Source organism: Sinohyriopsis cumingii, chromosome 12 (assembly GCF_028554795.1).
Source record: "Sinohyriopsis cumingii isolate HCF-2022 chromosome 12, ASM2855479v2, whole genome shotgun sequence".
In the NCBI taxonomy this organism is placed as follows: Eukaryota; Metazoa; Mollusca; class Bivalvia; order Unionida; family Unionidae; genus Sinohyriopsis; species Sinohyriopsis cumingii.
In genome coordinates, this window is record NC_142972.1 from 12461869 (window position 1) to 12475047 (window position 13179).

At 34.0% G+C, this 13179-nt stretch overlaps 1 protein-coding gene across 1 annotated transcript in view; it reads left to right on the forward strand.

Annotated features, from left to right (window-relative positions):
- Positions 1-13179, forward strand: part of LOC149786015 (E3 ubiquitin-protein ligase rnf213-alpha-like) — a 431187-nt gene that overhangs the window by 69942 nt on the left and 348066 nt on the right. Inside the window, exons 10-12 of the mRNA XM_089978093.1 lie at positions 578-808; positions 6114-6333; positions 10683-10747. Of these exons, the coding sequence (XP_089834219.1) occupies positions 578-808; positions 6114-6333; positions 10683-10747 (516 nt within the window). The remainder of the gene's footprint in view (positions 1-577; positions 809-6113; positions 6334-10682; positions 10748-13179) is intronic.

A 13179-nucleotide genomic window follows, 5' to 3' on the forward strand; every position in this document is an offset into this window, starting at 1 on the left:
CCTGCGATCCATGTCTACCAAACAGTATAAAATTCCCAAACCAAATAAGGAGTTATTTAAAAAAAGTTTCCAATACTCTGGAACTCTGCTCTGGAATAGTATTCCAGCTGAGATTAGAAATGCCCACTCTATTTCTTTCTTCCAAACCCAATATATCCAGTGGCTTCAGAGATGCAGCTTAAATAAATAAATTCCTTTGTATGAGGGCCTCAGGGTAGATTAGTTTTTAGCTAACTGTGTTACCCTCTTTAAATAAGGTCATTATTATTATAATGTAAACAAATGAGGTGCTAGGATGCAACTGTCTTTTATCCAGATTTATGTTATAACGAAGTGTGATATTAGGTTTCCTATTACTTTGTTCTGTTGGACTAAGTGGAAAAATTACTTGTACATCATCTTGCACATATCCTAGAAGAATATACAGACAGCAGTTGCATTAGGCATTTGCATGTTGAAATTATTATATCAGTTTGGAGGCCTCATAATTTAGAATTTGGTTTTTAATAGTTGCAAAGCGATTCAACTTGTAGCTCATTTTTGCCCTATGCATAAGGTAATTTTAATTATTTTGCAGCAAACTGAAAAAGGCCCTGACAGACTTCTGTAACAGTTTTCCAATGTCTGATAAAGATCCATCATGGCTGTATTGTATTCCCCTTCTTCACATAATCTCAGGATATGTGAGACCACACCAGTCTCCAACAGACAGTGTCGACCATGATGCTGATGATGCAAGCTGGTGGGGGGCACAAGCAATCAAAACAGCAGTGGAAAAATTCAAAGGAATTGCAAAATCATGGCTCATGTAAGCTTTGTTTCTAAACCGTTTCAAAATAAATTTCAGAATGCTTATGTCAGCACAAAATTACAGCTTATGCTTTAATTACCTCTTTGTTATTATGATCTTCAGTCTGTTAATATGCTTCCCTAACCTTGTACTTCAGTCATGAAAGTTAGTGCATACATATACAGACAGATTACTTCTCCATTTCGACCAGTTTGACAGCATGTGATTGAGTCAAAGTTAAATGCATCTTATAATTTTACAGATACATTAACCTTGTGAATCTAATTACAATAAAAAAAAAAAACATGAAAAGATTTTGTTGTGTGTGCATGTATGTATATGTGTGTGAGTGGGACAGCTGAATGAAACAATAATGTTATCTTGGTATGTAAGATCCTCTGTATTTAGATAGGTATTGTGTTAGCTGTTGGAGCGAGATAGAGGTTACATGGCAATTGTAATATTCATGCCTATATACCTGATGATCGTGATCTTCCTTGTGTAACAAAGCCACTACCATATTCTACTGTCAGAATTATTTTTATTCAGAAATGTTAACTGACAATGGAATACAGTAGTTAATTTGTTGGATTATGTAGAATTATTGTATTCTTATTAAATATGCCCAGAGTCTTTGGCTGAAACCAAGAACATTATAATTGGATTTGTCAGGGAATTTACTGTCCAAGTAATTATAGTCAAAAACAGATTATTCCATGGATGGGGTCAAAGTAGTGGGGATATCACTATGGAAATAAAAACAAAAACAGCTTTTGATTGATAAATATTTTTTTTTTATCATTCATAATAAATATATGGTAAATTTTACCAATCAGTGTTATAAAAGATATATGAAAAGCACTATTAATACATGTATGGGTAGACATTTTGTATACATATTACCACAGATTTTTTTATCCACAAGCAGATACTGTGATATTCAGTGAATAATTGAATGCAAATGCAATAAAAGTATGTGAGTTAACTTCACGATTCCCATATAGTTAATTTGTGTCATAATGAGCATTAAACGTTCTGCTATAAAATGTCTTTGCCTTTGGAAGGTGTTTGCAAAATATTGAAATAATGAAAACATATCCAAACAAAAAAGAAGTACAATTAAAGCACATAAGAGATAATGATATAAGGCTCTGTTGCATACAGACATACCAGGAAAACTCAGTGCCATGACTGTTTAGATTATGGACACAAGGCCAAACACTGTCTAGCAACAGATGCATGGCTAATGGCTATGAAGATGATGTCCTGCTGAAGAGACACAATTTCTCTACTGTATAAAGACAGACCTTGGGAACTCTACTGGGTGATGATGCCTATGGTGTTTCCTTTGAGACCTCAGTTAAACATCTCTAAAACTGACAACTGTGATGGATGTATTGAAAGTGGAAGTATATTATGTATTTATAAATGTTCTGACAAAAAAATAGTATAAATGTCGTGGTGGAACTAAACTCCTTGTCTGAACCTCATAGTAATATTTACTTTGAGGACATATTAGATCTAGGAATCAAAGGAAAGGGTCTACACATCAGGCATATAAATATATACCAGTAAGGTGTGAATAATAAGTTACACCAATTGAATTTAATATTATCATCGAAGGTCAGTAATTTTGGATTAAACAGAAACAAAGTTAAATGATAATCATGCCAATGACTTATTTATACAGGTGGTTGATAAATGTATACTTCTGAAAACAGATAGAATAAAACTGGACTTCCAACCTGACTGGTTAACTCTGGGCATTTAAGATGTCAAGAAAACCCAGGATTATTTCAAATCTGTTGGTCAATAAGCACATTACAAAACAAGGAGAAATAAAGTAATCAAAATAATCAATCAGGCAAAGAAGAATTACTATCAGCCAGCTGTAGAAAAAATTGCAATAAGAATTCAATGTGGAAAGTTTTTAACAAACAAGGTGCAGGTCAGCATTCCAGAAGGTCATCCAAAATCCAACAGTTTAGCCAGGATTAGGCCAGATTATTGATCAGGATGTTGAAATAGCAAATATATAGCCATCAGAATTAAGGAATCCATAGTCAACTCTAATTCACAATAAACTAGGAATATTCTCATTAGAAACAATTCCACCTGACACAAAATTTGTTATCTCTGCAATACCAAATGAAAAGGTTTTGACATTTTTGCAAACTATTGCAACAAGGTAATCAACAGGTCTAGATAATATTGGACCGTGTCTCCTGAGGGCTGCTGCAGATATAATATCTGACAGCATGACTTACATATGTGGTCTAAGCATATCCATCTCAGTGTTGCTCCAGACATGGAACTTGGCAAAATCTACCCCCATTCACAAGTCTGGCAACAAAGAAGATGTCAATAACAATAGACTCATATCAATCTTACCAACTCTGTCCAAACTACTTGAAAAACATGTTCATAACAATCTTTTGATATACCTAAAAACCAATCAGCATTCAGAGAAAACTACTCCTGTGAAACAGCCTTGGTCTCCACGATAGATGGATTACTGCCTTAGATCAAGGAAAATTAGTTGGATCCATACAAGTTCTTAGAAAAGCTATTGAACTTGTTGATCATGATAGTCTTGTCAGCAAACTGAGCATTTACCAATGTAACAAATCAACAATTGACTGGTTTACGTATCTAAAAATGAGGAAACAATGTGTCCAACTAAATGGCAGTTTTTCTAAAGAAGAACCAGTTACCTGTGGAGTACCACAGGGATCAATCCTAGGCTCACTCCTCTTTCTCATTTTCATAAATGATATGCCACTGAAAGTAGACAATTGTATTTCATCCACCAACTTAATTGGAGATGATACCAGACTATCAGATTTCAAACAGCTAAAATCAGAACTAGAGGTCTCCCTTCAGATAGTGTTATTTAGAATAGATTTCTGGTGTATGGAAAATGGCATGACAGTAAACACAGACAAGACTAAAGTACTAATGATTATTACCAAACAAATGAGAGCAAAAATGGAAAATAACAATTTGAATCTTAAGTTGAATGAGATTGCATACAAATGGTTACCCATGAGAAATCCTTGGGATGATAGTTGACAGTAATTAGTAATTTGTAACTGAATGAACATATTCAAGTCATATGTCATAAAATCAGTTCATGTCTGCAGTTGTTTAGCAATATAAGGCCATATCTATCATCTTAGGTTAATATATTATAAATAGTATTTACAACCATACTGAGACTACTGTAATGTTATCAAGGGAAACACTTCTGACAAGAATATTTGCAAATTATTCTGCTTGGCTTGCAAAAAGAGATTGGAGAGTGATCCTACATAATGCTGAAAATATCCCAGATCCAGTGAATGATATTAAAATGTTAACACTGAGTGACTTAATATGCTTGAGTAAGGATAGACTTGTGCACAAAGTTTCAAACAATATGGCCCTATTATATCACACTGAACTATTTCATGCGATAAAACAAGGTAACACTCCCAATTTAAGATCAATTTCAGCTAATCACCTTTCCACCCCAAAACCAAATAAAGATCTCTTTAAAAAAAAGTTTTCAATATTCAGGATCACTAATTTGAAACAGAATCCCAAAGGAAATTAGAGAAAGTACAAATACAAATGCATTTTATTATAATCTAATTCAATGGAAGAAAAGTGGAACCTGTTCGATTTGAAAAATATATTTAAACTTAAAGTGTAAATTCACTAACCTTCCATTTTGTTGTCTCACTACTTTTGTACTGTATATGTGCCTAGTTGGAGGATGTTAAATTAAATTGTTTCTTTTGTTTGTATAAAATTATAGCTTATTATGAATTCTGTGTATGTGTGTGTACATGTACTTTGAATGTAAATATGCATATAATAGAGGACCACAAGGAGGATTAGTTCAATGCAACTGATTGTGTTGCCCTCTTTAAATAAAGTCATTATTATTATTACTGTACTCTTGTAAAATCCATAAGAGTTATTACCTTTTTGATTTGCAGCTATATACAGTGTATATAAAATCATATAAATGCAGCTAAGATTTCATTGGATTGCCATGAAACTTGGGCAGTTTTATGATGTTATGATCATCAACCACAGTGCTACTGCAGTTCTTGCTAGAGTTACTGCTTTTTTTAAAACTTTATCCTAATGTTAAGATAATCTTGTGACTTTAGTCACACAGATAAAAATTATGTTCCTCCCATTTGCAGGAGTGGTGGTCTGGAACTACATCCCATTCCTCTGACAGATTTTGTTAGATCTGTTCATCTGGCTTTGCTGATATTAACAATCAGTGTAGCCAAGATGCAACTGATATTCGTGATAAAATATATTTTTCTTTGCTGATATTAACACTCAGTGTAGCCAAGATGCAACTGATATTCGTGATAAAATATATTTTTCTTTTCTTTTGGAGCAGGGGTGAAAAGTTGACAAATTAGGTAACCAGAAAGCTCTCTGCTTATTTATTTGAAAAGGAATAAAACAGTTATTTCTAAATCACAAATTGAACACTGATTTATTGGACATCTTTGCAGTATAATGGCATAGTTGTGCAATGCTGTTGTTAGGAAAGTGATGTCATGGCATTTAATGTTGACCATGGAAAGTGAGGTATGGAAAGGTATAAGAGGAGTACTTCACCAAGATAGTTGGAAATAGCAGCATATGAAAATGGGGCTGAAACATCCTTGATGTCATGGGAGGAAAGGATAATTAAAAAGTTGAAGAAATGATTGTGTTTTTGCAAGTTTTGTTAGATTCTGTTTGATATGTCTTGCATTTGAATGCATCACAATACTGAATCTTGTGAACACAGCTAGTCTTGAATTTTGTTATAGACTGCAGTGAAACTTGAAAAACATTATGATAATCATTAAAAGATGCACATAGTGGTAAATCTTTTTGTTCCTCTAATGCTTGCAAGAGTTATTGCCCTTTTTGATTTAAAGCTGGATGCAATATATGACATTCTTGTGAATGCAACTAGTACTAACAGTATTCAGTAGATTGCTGTGAGACTTAGTACATGTTATGGACTTCATCAGATGATATGCAGATGGATCAATCAATATCCTCATACTATTTTCAGAAAAGTTTTACACCCCTTTTGAATTCTAGATATATTTCCAAGTATGGGGGTAGTGTGATATGGGATATGTTGCTTTATATTTACATGAGCAAGTTACTGACCACTCCTTTAGATTTGATTAAGGAATATTGTCTTTTGAAAGCTGTAATCTCTTAAATGACGTAACAATTTTTCTCTTGGCAGTAGATTTATATTGTTGTTGCACCCTTGTGTGCTAAATGAGATTTGCTATTTCATTTCTTACAGACCCCCACAAGAAATGGTGGCACTTCTGTCACCTTTATTTGATGTGGACTATTATTTGCCACGCACTCTGATGGCTACTCTGACACTAAATGAGGTCAAGGCTGTGATAAAGCTCAAGGTCATGCCACCAGAAATCTGCGTAGCTGCTTGCATATACTACATCAAATACACAAGGCCGATGTACAGCTCTGGAATTAACTTTATGAGAGATGAAGACAAGGTATGTTCAGGGTCCCCATGCCATAATAGAAGATCTTACCAAATGTTACACTAGTTGAAAACAATAAGATTCCAATCATTTTGTACGCCAGGTCACCAAAGTAAAATTTTTTATTGTTTTTTTTTCACCAGGTGTACATTTTTGTCATAATCTAGCAGAATTTGTTTTTCATCTCTTTCTGGTCATTATCAGGTGTCACATGAAGCTTAGATTGACACTGTGTTTGTGACTGTAGTATAGGGTTAAGATTTTGTCCAACATGCCTTGGCAGAAGTTTGACATGTTTGTTTCTGAGTGCAAGTCAGTCAATAAGTCCATCTGCATGCCATATATCTGTACACACCCTAGGTTAACCTCAATGTTAACATTTTTTACTTTCCTTTAATTTCAAGACCTCTTTTAATCACATCCTATTCAGATTTGAAATACAGCTTCGGTATGCACTTTATCTTATATCATCCTAGTTCATGGGTTAGGATTTTACCCTTTTATATGCCTGCCACTAGATATAATGAATAATGTCATGATGTCCTCCATATGTCTTTCTGTAGAGTATTTTGTTACCATTTGTACAATGACATTAGTTTGACACTTTTAATCTTTGCCAAATGTTGTGGATAGCTTTCAGTAGGGGTAATATTGAACAGTACATCAATGCATCCCCTCAAAGTGGTCCCAATACACTTGTACACACTTTCTTTGATTATCCAATAATTAAATGCCATTTATTCATTTTCTGGTATGTTGTTTATAATCTCAAAACTTTGCTTCCAACCACATGGCAGGATTCAAATTAACTGAAAATGTTGAATCTTCAATAACAGGACTGAATAAAAAATTACTGCCAGAGTCTGAATGTTGTGCTCTCTCAAAAAGTCAGTCTTTGTGTGTGTTTTATCATGGAGTAGATGGATATCTTGAGTACAGGTACAAGATGGATGGTTTGATAGTGTTCCACAACTTTTGGCAACACTTGGAGGCACAAAAATGTCCTGTAACACTATCAGAGTTGGGTACCTAGATGATTGGGCCTTTTACATAGAAAAATTGTGCATATAAAAATCTCATGACAGTCTAGCTACTTTGAACAATTTAGTGTGTCTGCCACTTTTCTCTGATCCAGACTTTATTATTTTCTGTTGAGTCAGGTTCCAAAAGACAAATCCACCCAGCTGTAGATTTTCCATGGTATTCTAGGAAAAACCATGGAAAACTCAAGCATGGAAAGCCAGGTAGTATTTGGACTAATATTCTAGGCTCCTTTTAGGGTAGGTTGAAAAACCCTGGAAAAAAGACAAGGAAAGGGCATGGAAAACCCTGGACAATTCTAGCATGGAAAACCCTAGAGTATATGGACTAATATTCCAGGCTCTGCCCAGGGTAGGCTGGAAAACCATGGAATATTGCATGGAAAACCCTGGAAAATTCTAGCATGAAAAACCATGGAGTTTTTGGACTAATATTCCAGGCTTCACCAGGGTAGGCTGGAAAACCCTGGAATATTGTTGGGAAAATCATAGAATATTGGCCTGGACAGAAGTGTAATATTTGGCTGGAAGACCATGAAAATTTTTCATGAAAACAAGAGATTTCCCTAGAAAATAATTTTCATTTGACTGAGACCCTGACAGGATCCCCCTCTCATCTGTGAAAGTCATATACTATGAGGTGAAAAACAAGAATATTAGTGATTTGAATTACATTGAGCCACATCTTCTGAACAGATCCTTCCAAAATAAAATCCTGCATCCTCCCTGCTTTTTGATTCAGGTAACATCCACTGAAATAGATTGCAGTAACATGTACTGTACATCCATGACAAAAACATTCGACTATTTACTTGTTTGGTAAGAACATGTAATTTTTAAGTTCAACATTTGAAACTCACTTCACAAGTCTTAGAAACATCTCTAAGTGCTATTCATGACCATTGTTTAAAGAGATCCTAAATTTTAGTTTTGCATCCATTTTAAAAGAGCTGTGACATGTCACATAATTGGTACTTTATATAGGTAAACAAAATAAGCAATGAAATTACTCACTCGATACCTTTCAAATAGAATGATTACGATCTTCTTTAAAAATTCAAAAAGTAGATGCAATGACCTCTGAAAAATTGTTGAATTTGATACATAAGAAGAAAAAAGTCCCAAAGAAAAATTAAATTAGTTTAACAATTAACAAGATTGCATGCAATTTTCTAATTTTCTCAACCTGTTGTTGATAACTGACATCATTGCATGGAGAACTGTGGTTTGGCAGGGGCAGTTGTAAATAATAATGATCTGAAAAGTTATCGTCTCAGTGCAGGATTACAAAATCATGTGAAAGCTGTGCAGCAATAGACTTATATAGGCCTCCAAAAACTATGGTCCCATAAACTGACAAAATGTAACAGAGTCTTGCTTTTACTCACCACCATGATAACTGCATAATTTTAAATCATTTCTGGGGTTCTAGGATCAGTTGCTACACATCTTTTGATATTGCTTGCAATAAAATTTCCCAAATTAATGAGCTAAATTGTGATGGTTCAATATCAAAATTGGAACTTAGTTTTTAAAATGAGCTTTTATGGTAGTTCTTTTGTAATACCTCAGATACCTTGTGTACATATTTGGAGGTTCATAAACCAGTCTCCCGAACTGTAATCAAGGGAAATAACCACCACTAAAATCTTGATACTGAATTAGTGTGCACACTATAGGTATTATAAACTTCTGAGAGATTGGTGGGTTTAATAAAAAGTTGTTTACATTTGCAACATGCACAGTGGAGAGAATGTTTTGTATACCTCTTTGTTACTTGCATGTATGGTGGCTGAAACTGCTTTAGATATTTTACTTAATGGAAACTGTACATGATGTAAACACACAGTTAACTAAAATGTCTGCTCCCTTTTGCTGAAAATGTCAGCCTGAATTAGTCTATTGTACACTATCTTTAGCAGTTATTAAAATAAGGAAAATGAATTTTGCCAGAGTAGACAATACTACCTTATGAAAGTGCAATGAATGAATTACCAAATATATCAAATTTAAAATCAAGTTAACAACTCTTTTCTTTACAATTTATGTCTGAAGTCCAGGAAGTGAAAAGGACCAAGCAGAGCTAGTAGTTTTTTAAGAGGTGCACATCCTAAGCAAGGCCAAGCTGTGTACTCTATAACCCATATTACACCCATCAATCATACACCAAATAAAGGGAAATAAAGGTTCTTTGAACAATACTTAAGATATACAAGGTCTATTTTAAATAGCCAGTAGAACCAGTGAAGAAATGCAGGGAATTCTTTTTCTTCAAGATTCCAACTTATGCAAAATACAAAACTTTTGAACACCACTCTAGGCATCTGTCACAGGAAACCACATTTTATCTTGTGTGATTTTATTATTTTATTTCTTTTTTAAAAAGCAAACTTGATGAAGCTTGATTCTTTTTAGAATGGCGGCCGAATTGGATGGGTTTATTTCAATGAGAGCAAAAACTATATACATTTTAAAGTTTGTATTTAGTAAGAAAATAACTATTATTCTCTTCTGGTAGCAAATAATAATAATAATAATAATAATAATAATAATAATCACCATAATGATATTATTTCATATTATTCACCACAACACTTACAGTAAAAATAACTGGGACAGGTATAATATTCATGATGATAAGAGCAAATGGTTTAGAGGAAGGGATTTTTTTAAAATAATGATTGAATTGTGCCCCCTCCCCCATTTTTGGTAAAAATACTCATTATTTAAGTATCGATATTACATGGAAGTGTATAATACAGGAAATAAAACATATTTATTTACTTAAATCTGTAAATATGTAAATATTGAGTTTTTTATTATTATTATTTTAAGTTTTGATATTTGCCACATTCAGAAATGTATAAATCTGGTAACATTAGACGTAACAAAATGGAATTAGTGGAAATAAAAAAAATAATCTTCATTAATTTAATTAAGTGCGTTTTAACATAAAATTATTTAGTGCATTTGCTACTTGAAATTATTTAAAAATTCTCTTGCTGATACCATTGTTTAAGATACATTGAATACATTGTGCTGATGGGGCATTTTAAACCTTAGAATCTTGTCTTTGAGTAACATTGTATTCTAGGTCTTTATTTATCTTGTTGACATTTGACCAAGGTGTAGGTTCTTTTTTTACTTAGAAATGTTTCATGCATCATGAATTTTGTTTTCAATCAGTAAATTTTGAAGGACTTGAAACAGATTTAGTGTTGAAGACATGGGTCGGGTTTGATATTTCACTTTTTGTTCCATCAAAATTAGACTCAGATATGGCCTTCTTTGACTTAAACTTTATATTTATATATTTTGTAGGAAATGGTTTCATGCCTAAAAGAATTGAAGACATACCTTGAACAGTTTAAAAAGCCAGAGAACTGGTAAGTTTCTTTGTAACTTACAGGTAATGTTGACATCTAGTATAAACTTTAATTTTGTTTACAGAAATATTGGTGCCATTACTAAGAAATAAAAACCTTTAAACAACTCAAGAACTGTTCACCAGAATTGGGCCTAATTTCACAGAAGCATCTTGGTATGAAGCTTTTTCAAAATGGTGCAATCAGATATGACTGTGTTGCTAAACAAAGAAATTATTTAAATGACTTCTTAAAATTCGCTCAACAGAATTGTACCAAATTTTTGGAAGCATCCTGGCATGAAGGGTTTTTGAAGTTGTTCAGATCAGGGCTCCCATGCTAATGGAAAATCGGAAAAAGATCAGGAGAACTGATAATTTTTTTCTCAACTGTGAAAAGCCCTTGAATTTTGAAATCAATTGATGAAGATCAGGAAAATCCAGGAATTATCCGCCAATACTTGACACCACAGTTACGTAAGAAGATTGTCATCCCTTATATATATTACAAAATGATACGAGCTCCTGTGAGTACCAGTATGGGATTTGGGACTGGTTTATTGCATTACAAGCAGACATATGTTGATTTTACAGAAAATTCAGTCCTTGTTTATACAGTAGTATATACTTTTGAAGGTGTTTTTGTCAAAATTTAAATCAACCCTTTTGCAAATGATTTTTTTAAATGATGATGATTTTTAACCAAATTGTCTTAAGTAGTTTAGGTTGTTTGAGAAATCTTTTGGATTTTATTGGCACAGATTAATCCAGGGTTTAAATTTTTTCTTTACAAGATAAGATTCTAATACTTTCCATTTATTGTTTTATTTTCATACTGTGATAGGAAATGATTATTTTGTATAACATCCATATAGAATGTTATCTTAATTTACAACTGATTATTCTGATTTGTTTAGAATTAAATGTTTGAAAGGAAACAAAACTAATTGATATTCATTATGTTGTGTCCTCATGCCAGCTTAATGCAGGTCAGCAAAGTAAAGTTGGAATTTTTATTCTGTATATTGAAATGATTTTACATTCAAATTTACAGGAATATACCACAGGTGCTCAACGTGAGCTTGATGTTGAGAAAAAAAAAACAATAATCTAAAGGAACAAAATCATACAGAGTGACAAAAATACCTTAGATTACCCCATGACCCATTCTGACATAGGACCGTCTCTATCATAATATATAAGAAAGAAGGTACGGAACTTCCAAATACTTCGTTCCACCCATGACCCTCAATTTCCTTTGCGAAAAACGCACGTTTTGGAGCCCATGACTTCAGTTTGGTACAACTCAGAAAAGTCAATGATGGCTTGATGGATAGAAAAATATCTCAGGAGTAAAACAAGCCATATAGTATGGTCGTGTGCCTTAAAAAACGGAAATAGCAGAAGGAAATCGAGGGTCATGGGTGAAGCAAAGTATTTGGAAGTTCTGTACCTTCATGTTGGTAGCGTTGTGTGCAGAGTTTTTCTATCTCTGCAGGGATGCCACATTGGAGACATCTAAGATCTTGCTGAACCACATAAAGAACCTTTTAAGGTTTACATTACTTGAGATTAAGATATTGTTCTGAGGTTTCATCCCCTCTGTAGTGTCAAAGGATTCATGGTCATCTGGATGCAACTCGGGGCCTGTCAAATCCAGCCAAGAAGCATGCTTACCCTGGCTATCTTACTTCACCTTCTCCATACAGGGTCAGCACCAACAGATGCATAAGTAGCCTCAGTTTAAAGCTTCCTCAGATGCATCTTTTCCTAGATGAGGAGATCAAAAAGGTGAAGGGAGGAGGTCTTTAACTCTTTCCCCTTCTTCAAGGATGGAGTTGGTTGACCTTTGGAAGTTGCATTCATTCCTGCAGTCTTCTTCTTCCCAACATCATGGTAGTTGCTTGACTAGCTTTCATTTATGTTTGATTGTGCATCACAGACTGTGTGAGTCCATTCTACTTGAAGGAATGGATACCAGATATGTTTCCAACAACATCCTTACCTATCACAGACCCCCATTTCTTTCACCAGTCTAAGTTCTGTTAAGGGAAGAGGTACACGTTTCTGCAGAAGAGCACAGCTGACAGTGTGGAAAGTAACCAAACTCCAGGCTTCTGTTCCTGGATTTATTTGATGTAGAAAAGACATTGACTCAAAATCAATCTTTCTGCTAGGAAAAATGCTTCAAGATGGAGACTGCAGCATTTGTCAGGAATTCAAAAATGCCCTGTAACTGGATTGTCTCCATAGATTGCACACATACCTTCACATCCACATCTTCATGCTTTGTTGAAGTCTCCCATTTGGCATCACCTCTGATCCCAGAGCCTCACAAGGATGGGAGTGGTGATAGCAGTAGTATTCTGACAACTGGTGTATGCACATAAACGTTATAGATTCTCTTCTGAAGGACCCATCCATTTGGTGGCCATGATGACTCATCTCTGCCTC